This window comes from Cuculus canorus, chromosome 9 (genome assembly GCF_017976375.1).
Source record: "Cuculus canorus isolate bCucCan1 chromosome 9, bCucCan1.pri, whole genome shotgun sequence".
NCBI lineage: Eukaryota > Metazoa > Chordata > Aves > Cuculiformes > Cuculidae > Cuculus > Cuculus canorus.
The window spans coordinates 13,551,169-13,570,661 of NC_071409.1; the positions used below are offsets into that span (position 1 = coordinate 13,551,169).

Below are 19,493 nucleotides of genomic sequence, written 5' to 3' on the forward strand. Positions count from 1 at the left end.
ATCTGAATAATCATGTCTGGATTTTTTCTTTGAAAGTTACAGCACTTAAAGCTGTCACTGACCTGCCCGTAATCAATGCTCTCAGTTATCTTGGAAAACACTGACCAGAAACCGTACTGTCCTTCATGATGAGAAGTATTGGATAGGAGAGGTTTGCATGCTTCAGGCTTATTGTTTACATTCTTGCTCCTTTGCTGTTATTTTACTCTGTGGATGTTACAGTTCAGCGCCCAAGTGGAATTATCAGTGGAGGCAGGCGCTGGAGCTGTGCTTGGAAAGGTCTCCCACGCCTCTTTAGTGATCTTATGTCCTGCTCTTTAGAGTTGCTTTGGCGTCACAGCCAGCCCGTGCTGAATAGGAAAGTCTTGCTAAATAGGGTTGGCAGTTGTGCTCTTGCGTGCTCTGGGTGTGCATCATGGGCTTTTCTCATGTGTGGTCAGTCAACCATGGAGCTGGGGTGGCGAATAGGAAAACCTACTGGTGTTTGTGCTGTGCGCTTGAGATGGGAGGGACTGCTCAGGTGTAAGAGCCAGCAGTGCTTGGCCCTGTGCATAAAGGTTTATTTCATGGGAGTAAGAATATACCCAAGCCCAGAAGGAAGCATCTTTGGGAGGCATTACTGTGCCAAGTGAAGGAGCATGCTGGTGTAGCTATTGGTGCTTCTAGGTGCCATGGTACAGCTGGGTCAATAGTTCATTATATGAACTCTTTCACAGTCCATCTTATTTAAGTTATTTAAGAACAAGTTTGGAGATTATCATCTGTTATTGAGAGGGAAAAGAAGAGAAAAAGGCAGCTGAGCTCTCAAACATATTAATTTTGCTCTGTTTGCTTTTGAGGCCTGGAGTGGGAAAGGTAGATTTTTGGAGAAAGACAAGAAGGGAGAAGATGCTTCTCTTTGTAATGTTTCCCATGTGCCAGGAACACTGTCAGGCCTTTTGGAGGTTATCCTTGTAGATTCTTCTGTTGCAAAACTGCAGCAGATCTAGGCTGTGCTGTACTCTCCGTTTTATGTGCGACCAAGCTTTGCCCTCTGCTCTTACATCCCCTTGGTGCTGTTGCAGCCCTGAACATGGGAAACTAGATGTGCGTTTGCTTAGCGTTAGAAACCATAAAGCGGTACTCAGTTATCTCTTGTTTCAGAGCCAGGATGCCACTCAGTGCAAGCGGAAACTTTGTCCCGCTAGTGACCAACGACAACGAAAGGATGCCAGTGCTGGGGAATTTCAGGAAGAGATATGTACTGAATGCTGCTGGAAAATAGCAGGGTTTGGGGATTCCTGAGTTTTGCACCCTTTGTTCTTGGTCCATCTTGAGGACAACTGCTCTGACTGCCAGACTCTGCAGTGAGTTGATCATGGATTTAGCAAACTGTCCTCACAGGTGTCTGGGTTTGAAATCTAGTGATGTTTAGCAATAAAGCTTGCAGGCATATGCTGTGTAATGACATAGGTCTGTCTGTCCTGTAATCTGAAAACGCTGAGCTGCAGGCTGCTTCTATAAATGGGAGTGTGACATCCTTAAGCAGAGAGAAAGTTAGCTGAGTTGGTACCTGTTCTTGCTGTGGACTTAAATCAGGTTTGATGGCTCCGGCTGATGCCTTTAGTTATTTTGGCAACAAAAATAACTAAAGCGAAACAACTGTGTGTTGTGTTGAACTGTGTATTTTGAATCTAGTATGTTGGGTTGTCATTCTGCACAGCACTCCAGTGTGATCTGGCAGACCTCATGCTTATATGTAGCAACTGCCTGATGGTCCCAACTGTTTTTTTTTTGGGAGTGTGTGACCCAGACAAGTGCTGCTGTGGTCACTGGCAAGGGTTTGAGAGGCAGGACAGAAATGCCTCCGTTTGGTCCATTCCAGCTTGTATTTTGTCAGGGGGCAGGAGAGCATCCAGCGCTCCAAACCTTGATTTGCCCTTCTGTGGAATGAGTTTGAGGTGCGGTGATTACTCACCAGACACCTCAGTCTTGTAAGACATAACTGACATCACTTTGGAGAGTATCAGATGTGCTGCATGATGTCTGTGCACTGAGTTTGCCTTAAAAGAAAAAAAAAAATTACTGCTTGAAAAATAATTATTTCAACAACCATTGAGAGGTTTTTCGGAAAACTGATATTCTGCTTAATTTCAAATCTATGGAGTGAACTGTAATTTCAGCTCTGGAGTATGTTTCAGTTTGTCTTCCTCCCATGGGACAGTCAAAAGGGAAATGTGAGTGAGAAAAGTAGGGCAGGGAACAGAAGGAGTAGAGAAATATGGAAGGAAACTGAGTCACAGCACAAAATGAGCTTGGGAGACTCAACCGAACTGGAGGAGGAGGTCACAAGGATCCTGACCCATTTTGAGGAGGATGAGTAGTGTGGTGGGTTTGGTTTGGTTTGAAAGGGGAAACTTGTATAAAGTTTGTGTTTGAGCTTCTTTGTACAGAAAACGGGAACAAGAATTTGTGCTGGAACCGAAGCAGCCAGGCAGGCTCTGCTGTGACTGGGAAAGAGGGAGGTGAGGGCATCGTGTTGCACAATCTCGACCCCACACAAAGCAAATGGCTGTCGTTTGTGTCTTTTAACTTGTCAGATATCTTATCTGTGTTATGGTTTCGAAGGCTGTGTTTTTTTCATATTTATATTATAACCTTTCTTTCGTAGGGCATTGGTCTTCAGCAGCAAGCATAGACACATTTCTTTTCTGAACTACAGTTACATGTACCGTTACAGAAGAAAATTCACACTAGAGCTGATCGGTCTTTTGATGGCTCCCAGGTCAGCAATTGGGAGAATCTTAGCCTGTTCATAAACGCCCGTTCTACTACAAAGTGAGGATTTCCAGAAGCTTTTGGCCTTTGCTTTAGCAAAAGGGATACACTTACCTGGCGCGTGATGCCATACCCCAAATTCTGCTTTACCGGAGACAGAAGTCTTTGTATCCAGTTACACGAATGTTAGTATATTAAACTGCTCTGTAATGTCTTCCACAGACCTATGTGTGGAGTCCTGTGGGTCTGGGAGATTGCTTGTGCGTACGCATACATGTGCACTCATGGGTGCAGAGCTTTACAAAGAAGATAGCACTTATAATCCTTGATTCCTTTGGAGTTCCCCACTGGAAGAAAACTTGGCAAAAAATATGGCATCCTGAATTTGTAAATGTTTGCTTCTTTGTTCCCATTTGCTCATATCCCCAGAGGAATGAAGTCATTTATTTGATTTGCCCTGCTGCTTCACACTCCTACTTATGAATGGTAGGAAACAAGACTGGGAGTATAAATAGCCTGGCCGCATGTGGTTTTGAAAGACGTGTTCGCTTGCACATTAGTGTCCGAGTAGAGTAGCTGGCTTTGAAATCCTATCAGTAAGGCTTTTGAGTAACTTAAAACCTTTCTAATAGATGCTTAGAATTTCTTCCACTCTGACATTGTGTAAGCCCCTGTTGAAGTTTCATTACCTCAGTAACCACAGAAAAGCAGGCAGCCTTTTCACTAAAACCTTTTCCACAAAGGTCTGGATTCTTTTTTTCCCCCCCCTTAAATTCAGAGCACAGCTTTTTCTACTTTAAATACAGGGTAGAAGGCCAAGATCGCATATGGATCTGGGTGGTAGTCATGCTAAAGATGGAGTATGAATGTGTCTTGTTCCCTACCTACCTCCGTGCAACTCTGCACTAAATATGGAAATGACCTGTATAATTTTCAGCATAAGTAGGATATTCAGTGCTTTCTTTAGAGTAGCTTATAAAAGACCCGTCTGAAACAGCTGCCATTTCATAGGCTGTTCTTGGTATTTTCCATACTTTAAATAACTCCAGAGCTTTACATTGTGCTTTAGCGGGAGCTTTCTCCGCTTTCTCTTTAGAAGTTGTTCCAGAGGCTTGTGTTGCTTCAGTGATTTGCCACTGGGTTAGCAGGGCATCGTGACATGGGCCGTCACTAGTTCTATCACTTCTTCTCCTGCGTGCAAGTTTCCTGACAGGCATTTCAGCCTTCCCCAAAGTGGCACATGTCCTCTTTGGCATGAGGAGGTTCACCACCAAGGTGCATTCCAAACTGTCTTCTCCTGCTACTGGTAATATAGAGCCAAGGACTTATGCAGGAATTAAAAAATCTTTTCTTTTTTTCCCCCCAGCTTTTTGTCCTGGCTGTTTTCACACCAGGTGACAGTGACACCTTATGCTGCTGGTATGTTGAGAGCCTAAAATCTCCTCTTAAAAAATTTTAGGCAAACCTCTGCCACTAGCCAGTACATGGAGCTGCTGAGGACTTTTTCTTGCTGTGGGATACTGCTAGGACTCTTTAGCATTGGGAAAGATTTTTACTTTTTACCTTCCCCCCTCCCGCTTTATTTTAATTTGCGTTGCCTGACCCTGAACCACTGAAATCAATGGAAACCGAACATCAAGTGAAAAGATCTTTGATTTGAACCCCCTGAACTCTCATTTTAAATCCAGTCAAGTTTAACTTGCTGACTCTTGGAGAGAGGCAAAGGAAAAGACCTTTTCAGACACCAGGCAATTCATTACATGTGTCTCCCCAGACACTCTCATTTTCAAGTTTTATTCAGACAACTATAAAATTAAAAGATTATTTTCTTTGGCACAAGGTCACGCCTATTTTCAGAAGCATCCAAAACTGCTCCGAATGCAGCAGTTATTGCTGCTGGGGAATCGGTGCCAGGCAGCTGATCTTCATTTTTAGGGAATTTAAGAAAAGTTCATAACACTTAGCTGCTGTTTTATGCTTATTAAAGCCTCTGGTTTCTCTGTCAGAGGTTTATTGATGACCGTATTTGTTCCTTAAGCAGCAAGGCAGCAATCAGACTGAAATGACTGACCTTATTTGCTCATATCAGATACAAAGTTGCTGGAGCATGATAAAAAGATGAGAAGACTTCTGGGTCCTGAGAAAGAAAAGCTGTTACTTCTGTCTATGCTTTGTGGGGTCCAAGGCAAGCAGTTTACCTTAGCTGAGCAAATAAGCACAAAAACCTCATTTAACAGCTTTGTTCTTTCATGGTGGTGATGGCTTTCTTTTTCTCCAGCTGATGATTTTTTTTGTGTGTTATCTGCACAGAGAGATCATGCAGTTCTGCTCTGTGCTAGCGGATGGGATGCTCAAAGCCAGTAACAGGCATACAAACTTCTGGAGTTGATGGACTTTAATCTTAAAGAGCCTACATTGCTTGTACTGATGTGGTTGATAAATTACTGAGAGCATACAAGTTCAATAAAGTGAAAGGAATAAAAGATTTCCCTATTCCCAGTTTGTAACTGTGGGCAGAATCTGCTGGTTGTCGCATACCCACCAGCGCAATAAATTGAAAAGATATGAAGAGGATAGAAGTTTGATCATGTGTTTTGTCACAGTTCACACCATGATGTGTTAATTCTTCTGTTTAGAAGACTAAAAGGCCCCAGTAAATTGCCTTCCACATAAAAAAAAGGAAAAAAAGCAATGTATGACAGAAGGGTACCAATAGTAAATGGACCAGCAGACCTGCTTGGTGCCCTGCTCTAGACAGTTTGTGTCTCTCTAATGACCTGAATTCCATCCCTCTTTCTTAATTTTTAAATTAATTTCAGTCATGTAGGTACAGCTCTTCAAACTCACGTGCAGGTAGGCAGTTTTGCTCTACACCTTTTCATTGAGATAGCTGCAGAAGGAGGAAGAATTCACTGCACCACGGGGATTGGGCTGAACTGTGTGTGTTGGCAGGTGGACAAGAATTATCTCATTAGCAAGCTGTGAATGTTTGATCTAAACTTGTTGTGGGGCAGCAGGTGTGAATTGCTGCCTGCAATTCATGTTGCATTTTTTCTGTATCTCCTTCCCACACCAGATGCTATCTTGTTCATTAACACAACCACTTGTTTCCACCCTGTGCTTCTGGTTAGACCTAACTGAATCCACAAATGGGTTGTAAAGAACTTTTGGTCTTTCCTTAATATTCTTAGGATGGAGGCTTGCCGTGTCTCTGGGTGGATGCCGACATTGCCACCAGGTCCCCCTCTGGCTGTCTCAGGTGAGATAATGCAGTAGACTGGGCAATGAAACCATTTTACCGTAAAAGCTGTGGTGCTAGACCTGGTCCCCAAGACGGCTGGCATTTTGCACTCCTTACTGAGAAAGTCTTGCTGTAATCTGCTAGATAAGGAAAGTATTTTTATTTCATCTCCCTTTCACCTCTGAATAGACTGCTTGCTAAGAATCTGACTGTGCTGCAACTGCACGTTTTTGCAAGGGGAGGAGGCGGCTCTCGGTTGCCACAGATGCGGATCTTAGTCCCTTACAGCTTGCCGAGTCAAGCAGATGCAGCCTAGACATGATGTAGGTTGCATCTCAGACTTTCCAGGTTTTTCTGTCCTTGCAGACCTGCCCTCTGGTCATTGTGGTTTCAGCAAAAAATGGCATTTAAGGGACTTCATTAATCCTTCAGGGAAAGAGCAGAGGAGGACCTGGATTTTAATGTCTTTTCCATGAAGGAAGCATGATTGATACTATGGCTTCAGGAACTCATCACCTGAAGCTCTGTGATGAAAGGAATCTGGGAAATACTCCCAGATCTAAGCCCCTCACTGGGATATGGGGAATGCTGTACTGGTGCTGTGTCAATGGGAGGAGTGACGCTGAATAGAAAGAGTAGAACTGCCAACATGGCTTTGTCTGGAAAGCTGCAGAGTGGGCCAAATCCTCACTAAAACCCATATGGTCACATCGTTTTGAAATGAGGAGCCAGCAGTTTGGTGTCTCATCCCATAGGAGAGCATGTAAGTAAATTTTCAGGAGACCCAAGCACTGATAGCTGTCATGAACCTCACACTGAAGTTCCAGAGGCAAATGCTCTTGTTGGCCTCTTGGAGAGCCAGTCTTCTTGCGTTGGCCTTGGGGAATCAGGATACTTTCTGGCTGTGATGTTTTGGGCTGTGGTGCTGGCTGTGTCAGCACCTGGAGCTGGGAAACCTTGTTGAGCTGGGAAGTTATTGTGGTGCTGATTAGAGACTAGAGGGACTAGAGGGAATGGCCTGAAGCTCCGTCAGGGGAGGTTCAGGTTGGATATCAGAAAAAAATTCTTCACAGTAAGAGTCATTGGGTACTGGAACAGGCTGCCCAGGGAGGTGGTTGAGTCGCCTTCCCTGGAGGTGTTTAAGGAACGGGTGGATGAAGTACTTAGGGACATGGTTTAGGGAGTGTTAGGAATGGTTGGACTCGATGATCCAATGGGTCCTTTCCAACCTTGTGATTCTGTGATTCAGAAGGACAGATGGGGAAGATGCTGTAAGATGGCTCTATTGTGACACTTGTCCAAAAGAGATTGTTTCGGAGAAGAGAGTTGCTATAGTTCTTTCACAACTTCAGTTATAATCAACCAGCCTGGAATGGAGCCTGGAAAATGTAGTCATGGGCTTTTTCATTCTTGGTTGTACTCTTCATCTTGAGTCTTGAGAAAGAGCAGAGTCTTGGTTTATTTTCCATCTCACAGCCAAGGCAGACTTGTCTCATGGAAACTGGATCCTTGCAGAATAAAGATATAGAAGGTGTTGTTTTGTTTTCTTTGCCATTTATCTTGCTGGAGAAGGGGAGGGGAAAGATTAGAAATGAGACAGGTATATCATCCCGTGATTAAAATAAATTGTCTAGTATGTTTTGGGATGAATCCCAGTTTTCTTTGGTTTTTATCCTCGAGGGTGTGAAATACTAATCTGAATTTCATCAAGTGACTCATTGATGCTTCTCATGCAATTGGTGCTTTAGCTGAAATGTCTCAGCATGAGGAAACAATCCAAGGCTCTATGGGCACTCTGGGGGACAGCAGTAAGTTGGGCTGAAGCCTGAGATACCAGCTGGGGAGAACACTGATGGCAGTGGAGCACAAGTGGCTGCCTGTCTATTTCTGATCCACTGATCTTGCACTACAGATTGATTTTCTGCTTCTGTGTTTTTCCCAAGATACCCATGACATCAGTCAAGCAACTTATTTTCATCTGCCTCTTTCCTGGGTGTATACCATTGGGTTCAGTTGGGTGCCAAGCAGCAGCACAGAATCAGAGGTGACATACTGCCTGGCCAACGCAGGACTCCTTTGACTTCTGGCTTCAGTAGAAGGCAAAGCTAGAAGAAAAGTAGTTTCCCACCAGGAATTTCCTGTTTGGGTGCTGGGAAGGTTGTTAGGGATTCCAATCTTAATTAGAATTTTTCTGTTTCAATGAAGTTCCCTTCCTGATAAACTCTAGCCCCATACCAGATGTGTCATAACTCTCCCCTACAATTCTACTCTTTTGAAGCTCCTTGCAATAACACAGTATGGACAGGCAGTGCAGAAACCACATTTGGATTTTCTAGTGAGGAAACCTATTTGTCCCAGACTTTTTGTTATTGCTGTTGTTACTCTTAGTAACATTGTGTGCAATAGAAAACAGATGATTAATGGTATGGCGGGAGGGGGAGGTTTGTTTTTGTTTTTTGTTTTTAGGCAACTGAAACAAGAGCAGCTGCATCCAGTTAGAATAAGGGTCCCTAAGAGTGGCTGGCACCGGGAACTCAAGGAAGGACAGAAAAACAGCAAAAATGTTGTGACGCTTGTCTTGAATGCCTACCCAGCCTGCAGAACTGGTGACTGTGGAGCACCCTAGATCGGAGGTTGGTGTCTGTGCCTGTGAGAGCCTCCGCTGAACTTTTTCGATTAAGAACATGTCTGGTTGCTTTTGAACGTTCATAAGGTTTTTGTCACTACTCCTTTTAAGTGTAATGATGCTCTGTGTGAAGAATTGCCGTCTTGCCTTTGGTCTGAAATTGTTACCTCTTCCTTCCTCTTCCTGCCCCTCATTGTAGATTACTTGTTTATTGGTAACTCAGTCAGCTCCTTCAGAAGTAAAAAAATTGAAAAAAAAAACATTTTAAAAAAATGAGAGCAGTGTCACCGTGTAAGTGATGCTATTTACATTGTCCTTTCATGCAGATGACTGACATATAGATTTCTGTGCCATATTAATAATGTGCATGCGTATTTGTCTGAGCAGGATGGGGAGGTTGTTGGGGTGGAAGGGTCACAGGTGGTGTGGGAAAACAAAAAAAAATCGGGCTCTGTGATCCACCTGACAAACCTGCAACAGGGTCTACTGGGAGCTGGGGCTGGGCAAGTTCAGAGCACAAATAGGATGCTTATTTCTGATATTAAGGGCAGTTAGCCATTGCAGTGATTCATTAAGAGCTGGGGCAAATTGTATGTCCTGGGAAGTTTTCTGAACTAAAAGTGCATAAGATCTTTTAGAAATTGAAATTAATTCTTTCAAGTCATGGATTTGGGGGAATTTTGGAAGAGGAGGCATTTTAAAAACTTAAATCCAACCAACTGCTGTGATTGTGTTTATACAATCTCCTGAGAAGGAGAATCCAAAATTCCCAAAGGAAAATGTCCTTGAGATTGCCTGTCCTTGAAGTTGGGAATTTTTTCCTGATAGCTACTAAGCCAGTGGGCAGACCCTAATAAATACAGAGAATTAATTATCACCTTTCTTTTTATATATCAGCCGTTTATACATTTGAAGGCTGTTTTCAGCTCTTCTCTTTGGTTTTGTTCAATTCTATCTTGAGAAAATCCCTGCTTTCAGCCATCCTTCCTGGGTCAGACCTTATGGAGCAATTTTCTCTCTTCTACTTTTTTCCTTTTTCCACATTCTTCTGGACGCTGTTTAGTTTGTGTTCTTTTTTCCCAAACTATAAACTTTGCATTTCTCGCTTTTTGTGTACTTTTTGTGGGACTGTTAAGAGTAATGCTATTGTGAGAGACACTGTTTACAAGAGCAACTCACATTCTTCAAGTTATTCTAGCACTTCTATTTCTGCGGAAATCAGATTATTTGCCACGCAGGTGTATCCTCTGTGTTTCTAAGTCCAAGGCTGTGTTAGAACTATGCTGAGCTATAGTGGTATTTTTTCTTGGAGCTTCTAGAAAGGGCTCCTTCTACTGAGAGACCTGTCACTGACACAGACCAAGGGAGTGTGACGCCTACTTGAGATTGCTGACAGCATGTGTGGATGAGCAGATGTTTTGGAGTCAATAGGATGGACAAGGACAGCATTTCCTGTTAGAGATGGTTATTCTGCTGAGGAAGTTGCATTTAGAGCAAAAACCTCAAGAGCATAAGAGTCCTGTGGGTGGTTTCTGGTGGTATTTTTCCAGAGGAGATGCTGATTTAATGCTTCCTGTTTTTTCAGTGCTGCAGTGGGATTCTCCAGCTCCCAGGGCAAGAGAGTTCATGGTGCTGAGCCCTTGCTTAATGGTGTGCAGGGCAATGGCTTCGTGTGCTCTCCTGTGCCAGCAGACACAGGAGATGCTCGCTACTGCTTGTCAATCAAGTTGAAAAATATGGCTCAGTTCATAAGGAGGAGTCTAGAGAGCAGTGCCCGGCTGCACAGTATTGCTCTGGACGCAGATGCCATTTGGGGAGCGTCCTGCCTTGCAGGTAGCTGGTTAATGCAGTAAGGTGATAGCACAGGGTCTGAGCAGGCTATGCTGCACCATGAGGTTCAACAAGGCCAAATGCCGGGTCCTGCGCTTGGGGCACAACAACCGTGTGCAGTGCTACAGACTGGGGGAAGAATGGCTGGAGAGCTGCACGGAGGAGAGGGACCTGGGGGTGTTGGTTGACAGCCGACTGAACATGAGCCAGCAGTGTGCCCAGGTGGCCAAGAAGGCCAATGGCATCTTGGCTTGGATCAGAAATGGGGTCACCAGCAGGTCCAGGAAGGTTATTCTCCATCTGTACTCGGCACTGGTGAGACTGCATCTTGAGTACTGTGTTCAGTTCTGGGCCCATCACCACAAGAAGGATGTTGAGGCTCTGGAGCGTGTCCAGAGAAGAGCAACGAAGCTGGTGAGGGGCTGGAGAACAAGTCTTATGAGGAGCGGCTGAGAGAGCTGGGGTTGTTTAGGCTGGAGAAGAGGAGGCTGAGGGGAGACCTTATTGCTCTCTACAACTACCTGAAAGGAGGTTGTGGAGAGGAGGGAGCTGGGCTCTTCTCCCAAGTGACAGGGGACAGGACAAGGGGAATGGCCTGAAGCTCCGTCAGGGGAGGTTCAGGTTGGATATCAGAAAAAAATTCTTCATGGAAAGAGTCATCGGGCACTGGCAGAAGCTGCCCAGGGAGGCGGTCGAGTCACCTTTCCTGGAGGCGTTTAAGGAACGGGTGGATGAAGTGCTTAGGGACATGGTTTAAGGGAGTGTTACGAATGGTTGGACTCGGTGATCCAGTGGGTCCTTTCCAACCTGGTGATTCTATGATGAACGTGAAACTAGTGTTGAAGACAATGAGTTACTTAGTGTTTTATTGAGTGTCCTGTGATCATGCTTACAAGCAAATTCCCTTCCACTGGGTAATGAGTTATCAGATCCAGACAGAGGAAGTCTCATCATTCTCCTCCCCTGGGGTAACTCAGATTCTTTATAAATTAATTTGTTTTACAAACTGGAAGCACAGGATGCAAGAAAAGTGTTTAATAATCTCCTCTGATTAGTACCCAAGTGGGTAGAAACTTAATATAGGTCAGATTGCCATGCCATGACAAATTCCAACTGTCCAAATCGGGTAGCTGACCTTCTGCTTTCCTGTATGCCTTCTCAGATGTAAACATCACTAAGCAACTCAACTCATGTGTCTCTACTACAATCGTGTCTATTGATAAATCCACACAGAATATCTGCTTCTTCTGGCTAAAGCTCTTAGATGAGCTCTCTTTTAGAATACTGGAGATGAGTTTTTCACCTTTCCTCCCTCACTCTGTTATCTTTGACTCCAAGGAGAGCTGATGATCTGTCTTCCCCTCATCCTGGCTTCATACTTAGCCAGAAGCTGCTGAGAGACAGTAGAAGACCAGTCAGTAAATGTGCTGTTGCTACACAGCAGGGTCATCATCCTCCACTGTTGCCTAAGAACAAAATTGATAGCTGTCAGATGTTTGTTCTTGATACATCTAGTGCTTTGTGGTATTGGTTTCAAAGAGCTTTACATATAACCTTTTTATTCTGTTTGCATTCAGCTCTACTTACAAATTAGAAAATTTTAACTTTCTGTCCCCTTGCCTTCCCCTTTCCTACCCATAGTGGAATTCAAGTTCATTTGGTTTTGGCTGATCACATTTTGTCAGTCTTCCAAGCAGCAAGTAGTGCTTGGCAGGGTGATGCTGAGACTGCACGGGCCAAAAATTATAAATACCTTTAAATTAAGGTTGTACGCTCCCAATTTCATTTTTTTTTTTTTATAGAGGGGAAAAGTATTACTTCATGTTACAGAAGGAAAGTGGAAGAAGTGGAGCAAATCCAGCATTTCAAACAATATTTGATCCAAGCAAGGAATCCAAACAAGTGCTGTCAGCTTGTGGCCTCTACAGACAGAGGCAATTCTGTAAGAGGACGTGAGCTTTGCAACGTGCTCCTGTGTCTGGGGACTTGGCTGATGCTGAAGTGTGGGGAGAAGGGGCCTGTGATAATCTGAATATGCTGTTCAGAAGGGAGAAGCCGTGTCACGAAGAGGCATTCGGTGACAAGAGCCCTTCACACTAGTGAAGTAAAGATTTGGGGAGGAGATAGACAGTAATAGATGTCCTCTGAGAGTGGTGACAAGTCATGGAGAGGGAGATGCATGCAGGAGGTCCAGTCTGGAGAGTGATTTTCCTGTAAATTTTGGCTTGTAATGAAACCTATGTGGGAGGAGGGCACTTGAGAGTGTGACATCTAGCCTAGAGAGTTTGGGGACACTCCAGGATCACGCTGAAGTATCAGCTCTCTGGATTTTACATGCCTGTGCTCTGTGGTGTCTCCATCTTTCACTTATAAAATGAGGCTTGTAGCCTTAAATAAATTAATTGTGTTTGGAAAGTCACATAATACATACATATTAAAAAAAGGACAGATACAAACCTGCATAAAATTCTGAGTGAGAACTGTTGGAAAGAATTTTTACTAGGAGATGTGCAGTGATTTAGGGGAGAGATGATTGTAGGGATCGTGGAAGAGTTGAACTGATGTGCCTGCTTTGTTAATTGAAAAAAGATCCTGGGGGAAAAAAACCCAACATGGTAAATTCGTCTCGGGAGCCGGCCACCGAGATTTAAATACCTGCTTTGGTTTTGCTCTATGGTGTGAGATAGCAACCCCATTCAGCAATATGTTCTAATTAATGTGTCAGTTCCCTCCTCTGAAACACAGGGATCAAAGGTTTTTAAAAAATGCTTCCTTCCCACACGGAGTGCTATTCCTGGTGTTTTTTTTGGAGCTAGGGTTACCAGAAGTTTTCCAGGAAGAATATTGCAAATCTCAGTGCTCCGCAGGCCATCTGCTTAATTTCTTCCCTTTTTTTTTTTAAATACATGAGACATTTTGGAGCCTGTATGTAATCAGACAGTCGCATTGACTGATTGTGGTGTGTCGCAGAACGAACACCTTGTAGCCTGAACCAGATGTGGGGAGGTTAATGAGGTGTCTATAACCAGAGTGTGAAAACTCGAAGCTGTAGCAAAGGTTTGGAATCCAATACCTCTTGAGGTAATGGAAATTAGTGCTTTAGGTAGAATGGGAAGTACAGGTTTGGGGAAAAGTGCTACTAAAGGCAGTGAAGCAGTAGGTGAATTAGAAATGAGGGATGATTGCAATGAGAGTTGAATGCTGGCTAGAAGGGGAGATCCCTGGAGAGGCATTCGTGGTGCTTCTTTATATCTGATTATTTCAACTGCTGAGAAGACACAGCTGGCAAACATGCAATTTAAATCCATAGTCAGCTTTAACCTGGAGTGTGATTTTTATATCTTGTACCAAGAGCCTGAGCAATGTTTGTGGGGATTATGATCTGAGTCTCTGTGCAGGGTCTGGAGCAACGAAATGGGTCCCGGTTATGGGCCATGAGAGGTTACACATAGCCATTTCTCCCCACTGGTCACATACAGGTGGGAATGAGGATGATTAGATAAAGAGATTCTTTTGGATTCTTTTGAATTTTTTTCTGCCTTCGCAGGTGCAAGAAAACCCGACTTTCCCACTGTAGTCTCCTGTGACTACTATTTCTCATTTGGGTGTGCTTTGTCCTCCAGCCTCATAACCCATGTGTAGAGCTGTTGGTGACCATATTTTTCTCATCACTTGATTTTTTTGACATCTCCCTTGTCATCGCCTCAGAGCTAAGGGTCTTTTATGCTTCCAGTGCTCATCATCTCCTTGGGTAATGAACCCAAGACTGGTACCAGATGGAGCAGATGGGGCAACCTGTGAAGCATAGAACATGTAGTGCCCAAGTTGGTGGCTATGCAGTGAAGTGACTTTTAAGATGGAGCTTCTGATTTGGTGTGTTTGATAATTTCAGGCTGTAAAGCCCTTCACATTCCCTGGCGTGGGATTCCTGCCCTGGCATCTGTGCTCTCAACATAACATGGGTGTTGCTGGCTGAACTGGGGAGAAGCCTGTTGGGGGTGTCCTAGGGCTGTCAGAATGTGCAAAAATGCATTTAATTTTGACTGGAAATTTTTTATGATGTCATTCTCCCAAAATAGCAAAGACTGTTTTACCACCCCTTGGAAATACAGAGAAAACCCACATAGCTTGGGGTATCTTGCTAGCGCCCAGCTGTTGTGTGTTGCCACTATCTAGACAGATAACTATTTTAATATATCCTACTTAGTTTGGGGCTTTTGCATTCCTTTGGGACAGGGCTCTTAATTTATCTTCCTTTGGGAAATTCCATGTGTTTGTTTTCCTCTTGCTTATTTGGCATGTTGAAGCAAAATGATGTGATTGACCTTTAGGGTCACGGATGAAGCCTAGTTTCCGATCCTTGTTAATTTAGGATATCTGCAGGCAAGTCTCAGAAGCACTATAGATACTACAGATGAAAGCAGAAGCTAAATGGCTTTAAGAGGTTCAGCGCTTTGGAAAACTGTAAATATCCATGTGAGAGAGAAGTGGAGTATTTGTGTGTGACAGATTTACTGGGTGACCTTGGCAATCTTCACCCTTAATGAAACAAGAGGAGGAAGAGCCATTACTTATCTTTCAAAAAAGAAATCAACAGGAAATATCTTTGCATTTTGTTTGTGGTTTCCCTGAACACATGGATTAGATAGACTTACTCTTGTATCCCAGTGAAAGCCAAAGGAATGGAGAGGAGGCAAAGAGGCTTCATGGGGACCTGTGCCGGTGCAGCTGTTGCACGCGGCTGCTCCAGTGCAGCATAGCCAGAGCTGTGGTGCCTCAGAAGCTGTCCTCCAGGCTTTGCTTACTTTGCAGCTGCTGAGTGTTGTCTGTGGGAGAGTCTCTCAGCACTTTTCTCAGAGATTTTGGGACCCATTTTCAGCACTATGTGAATTACATGAAGTCCCTGGTTTGCACTGGAGCAAGGAAAGCTGGGTGCAATTCCCCGCCAGTGCGATGGAGTCCTGCCCTTCCCTCTGATCTGCTGGGTCCCTCTGGAGGAGTTTCTGAGGAGGAGACAACAAACTCTGAATTCAGCCCCAAATGACTTGGGAAAGAAACTTTATCCAATGCAATGTGCTGTGAGAAATGTTAATCCACTTGCCTGTGGGACAGACAACAACTCCTTCAAGCCCACGCTGACGGAGACCGCTCCAAAAGCTGGCTTTTGGTGTTTGGGTTTGTACAACACTAAATATTCAGTGAGGCTGTTCCTCTTGCATCTCCCAAGCTCTCATTTAACCATCAAACTCCTGCTTCTTGCAGCATCCCTGCCCGCTCGCCGTGCCCCTGCGGAAGTTGAAGCTCTAATGGAGCGAGGCCAGGGCAATTCACTCAAAGACATGGGGTAATTAGTGACAAGGCTGTTTACATATCAGTCTCCCTCTTTCTGACCCAGTGATCTGGCACTTTGAAAGCAGCTGCTGGTTTAATGAGGAAGCCAGCCTTTTCCCAAGGATCAGCAAGCTCCGCTGTGAGAGAACTGCTTAAAAATGTGTTGCCTAATTGCTGTTGCTTAATTAAAGGGAAGAGCATGCCAGCTCTGCATCCCGGCTGTGTTAGGGGAGGGAGGCAAGCAAAGCTGGGAGGGGGAAAGCTCAGAGGAAGCCTGGAGCAAAGTGATATTTGTGCATTACTTAATGGTCTGCCAAATGCTGCTGAACCTTTTCACTGGGCTGCAAAAGCTGTTGCAAACTTTTCATTCTCCTGACTCTTCTTTTCTTCCCTACACAGAGCCAACTCTGAGAGCCAGCAGCTTCATATGGTATAGATTGGAAGGGAAGTTGTTGGACTCGACAAGTCCTGGAGGTTTGTTTCTAGCTGTCCCCTGGTTGCTTTTAGGATGAGGGAAGTGCTTTTCCTGTGGCAGCCCGCAGCTGGGCCAGCAAGTGAGTGTGGAGCCCTGTGGCACCAGACAGAGTTCCTTGTGCGGGTGTGTAAACGGTGCAGTTGTGTCTGGGCACTGCTGTGCCCTCAGCTGAGAATCACTCCAGCCAGAACTAAACGTGTTTCAGCACAACATCCTGGAAATGTGGTTATTTTATCCCAGCTGTATTGCCCTGATGTCTGGACTTGGCATTCCCACTGCTTCCAGGTCTGTAGTTCGTTAGTGTGGTTTGTATGGTCAGGTGCCTCTGTGCCATAGGGTGGACATACCTGACGCTTTACCATAATGACTCTTTGGCTCTCATTTCCTAAGATTTTTTTTTTTTCAGTAGCATTTTGCTACCTTGGGCTACTGGATCTTGAATTCTAGAGGTAGGAAAGGCTTGTAGAGCCTTGGTGTCTTCACCACCTCTGGAGGGGTCCTCTCCTGGGAAGCTGGAGGCCGAGCAGATGTGGGTTGGCTACGCCTACTGGTGGGAAATGCAAACAGGAAGGTGTTGATATTCATAATCAGTAGCCACCTCCCAGACAGCTCACTTATAGCATTAACCATCTGCTGCAATGGAAAGGCCGTGTTCAAGCAGAACATCCGTGTGTGGGTCTTGGATGACAATGAAGTAAGTGATGGTATGAATGAGTGGGTGTGTTCTTTTTGCTGCTGGAGACGAATATGTGCAGCTACTACCCTTGTGAGTTCAGAGAGCAGTTTAGATTCATCTGCAGAAGTGCACTGAGCCTCTCCAGTGGTTTAATGGCTGTTTAGACTTGGAAGGAAGGACTGGATCATAAGATCAAAGGTAGCTGGATGATGTTGTGGGTCTCGGCCATCTGCTAAATACATTGCTGGTTGTGGGGCTGGCTGTTCTGCAGCTTTAAATTCCCAGTGCTTCTTGAAAGGGAGGATTCCCCAATGCATACATTACATTGCAACCCAAGTACACAGGGTGCACTATCCCATAACATGGCTTCATTCTTTTTCCACACCAGTTTTTAATCCACTTATATTTCAGTAGACCTGTTTGAACATAAATGAATGTGATTAAACATGTGCTTCCCAGTTGAACAAAGGCAAGGAAGAGGAAGGCAGTTGGCCTGGAATGAGGCACAAATGCTTTGAAACAAGCTGCTGTGAGATGATCTGATGATTTTTTTGTTGTTTGTGAGTATGCAGGGAGGAGGATGCCAGGGAAAATATGGCTTATACCCATGTGAATTGCCTTGATTAGAATCCTCTGGTTTGTTGTGGAAGTGTGTGGGACTCAGCAGGGGAAGTGGTGAGAAAATGAGTGTCTCTGGGATGTTAGTTATTGCTATTGCATGTACGTGTGCGTGTGTACATGCTGTGCTATTACTATAGATCTGTTGCAGCTGTATCATCTGATAAGATGCTGAGCAAAGAACTCTTAAAGTCAAGAGTTATTGGTGTCATTTAGTGTTTTGCAGGATTTGTCCCACATGAGGAGGCTTATGAGATACCTCATACCACTCCATGACACCGAATGCTTATGAAACATGGGTGTAGTTTCAGTTCTCTGCTGTGTTCTCCAGCATCCTGCCGCTCACGTTGCACCAGATGAGTTTGATGCTGGTGAATGCTCAGGGTGCTGCTGGGAGTAGGTCAGTGGCCAGCCTGTGCGTGGGGAATGGGGGAACGGGCTCAGGTGCATCCTTTAGAAGGGAAGATAATCTGAAAGTTAAGGGTATTAACAGACTATTTATCCCTTACAGCTATTGACTGCTGCTGGGTGGTGGAAGATGATGCGTGTGTCTTAAGCTCTTTTCATACAGAAAATGCTAAAGCATTAGTGCAAGCTGAAGAAGCAGAGTAAGTGTCGCTTCTCAGGTTGCAGAGGACCAGTTTTGTTTCAGCTGGTGGCCGGCAGTTTTCCAAGAGTCTGAAGCATCTCCTGTTAGTTGAGCATCTCCTGTTAGAAGGACCAGGACCAATGTTTTTGGGTTTTTTGGTGATGTGCGGTGTAGCTGGCTTGTTCCTTCCCTTCCTGCAGAAGATCAGTAGGGACAGAAGCCACACTCAACACAGTTTGCTCACCCCTGTGATGACAGCAGCAACATCAGTGCTGCGTGCAGAGACGGAGCACAGCTGCTTTGAGTGGGTGAGAGATGAGAAAGTTCTTGCCATGGCCTCCCCAGACTTCTCGGCACGAATCCCAGAGCTTCTGCCTCAAAGCAGCAAGAGGGAATGAGGTTAGGGGATGGAGGTGCAGGGAAACCATGGGCCCGTGATCCGGGGTAGGGTGAGTTCAGAGCTGTCTTGTTTCCTCAGTGGGAGCAGAAGGTCAGAGAGGAGAGTCAATATTTCCAGTCTTGGCTTTTACGCTTTGTTACTGCTGCTTTCAGCAGACTTGTTTGGTGGGAGGAGCTGTAGGGGGGCTGCAAACAATGGCTGCTCACATTTTCCAGCTGTCAGATACTTAATGACATTAACTCCCCAGCTCCCTATTTTTTTTTTTCCCTCTCTGGCATAGCCAGTTGAAGTGCTGCCAGCAGCCAGCTCGACCTGAATCCTGCCCTCAGTGGCTGCTCTTCACCATCTGGAGGACCCTGCTCTGCCAGGCTGCCCTCCAGCAGCAAAAGGGCTGCTGGCTCGTAGGAATCAAAGTGCTGAGCAGCCAAGGTGGGATGGGGGTCAGTGGTCTTTCCCTCCTCTTGAGGAGCTGTAAGTGTACATTAACTAGATGGATGCGTGGGCGGAAGGTGTCTCCTCCTTGAGAGCAAGGAAATAATTTTTGTATGGATAAGGTATCCGTTCTCTGCATAGACAACTGAAAGCACCAAAAGCCACCTGATCTCAGCATCCCGGAGAAGAGGAGGGCTCAGGGGTGTGTGCAGTTTACATGCTGTCGCAACATGACTGCTGCTGTGTATGAGCATGCTTGTGAGTTCATAGGATAGGAACAGGATGCTGCGGCCTGGGAGCATCATCCTCAAGATTTACAGTATCTTTGTTCCCTACTGCAGGGTACCTGCTAGGTACGTGCTCTCATATGCACGGTGCTTCCCTCCCATTGTGTTCTCTGGGTTTTGCACAGGATCTGCAGGGGGAAAAAAAAATGCTCATTTAGGAGCACTCTAGATCTAGAGTTCCAGGAAGTTGCTCCAATTAATTCTTTGGTATTCCTGCTTTTATTTATTTTT

At 44.9% G+C, this 19,493-nt stretch overlaps 1 protein-coding gene across 6 annotated transcripts in view; it reads left to right on the top strand.

The window, feature by feature from the left end:
* The window catches only part of P3H2 (prolyl 3-hydroxylase 2), a 71,344-nt gene that overhangs the window by 12,666 nt on the left and 39,185 nt on the right, over positions 1–19,493 (top strand). Inside the window, exon 2 of one of the 6 annotated variants that reach the window (XM_054074456.1) lies at positions 5,949–6,016. The exons of 4 other annotated variants lie outside the window; for them this stretch is intronic. Coding sequence is in view for 1 of the 2 variants with exons in the window: in XM_054074457.1 (XP_053930432.1) it covers positions 8,581–8,631 (51 nt within the window). In the remaining variant the exon portion in view is untranslated. Of the gene's footprint in view, positions 1–5,948; positions 6,017–7,245; positions 8,632–19,493 lie in introns of those variants that run through there. One more of the 6 variants, XM_054074457.1, reaches the window with a different exon arrangement.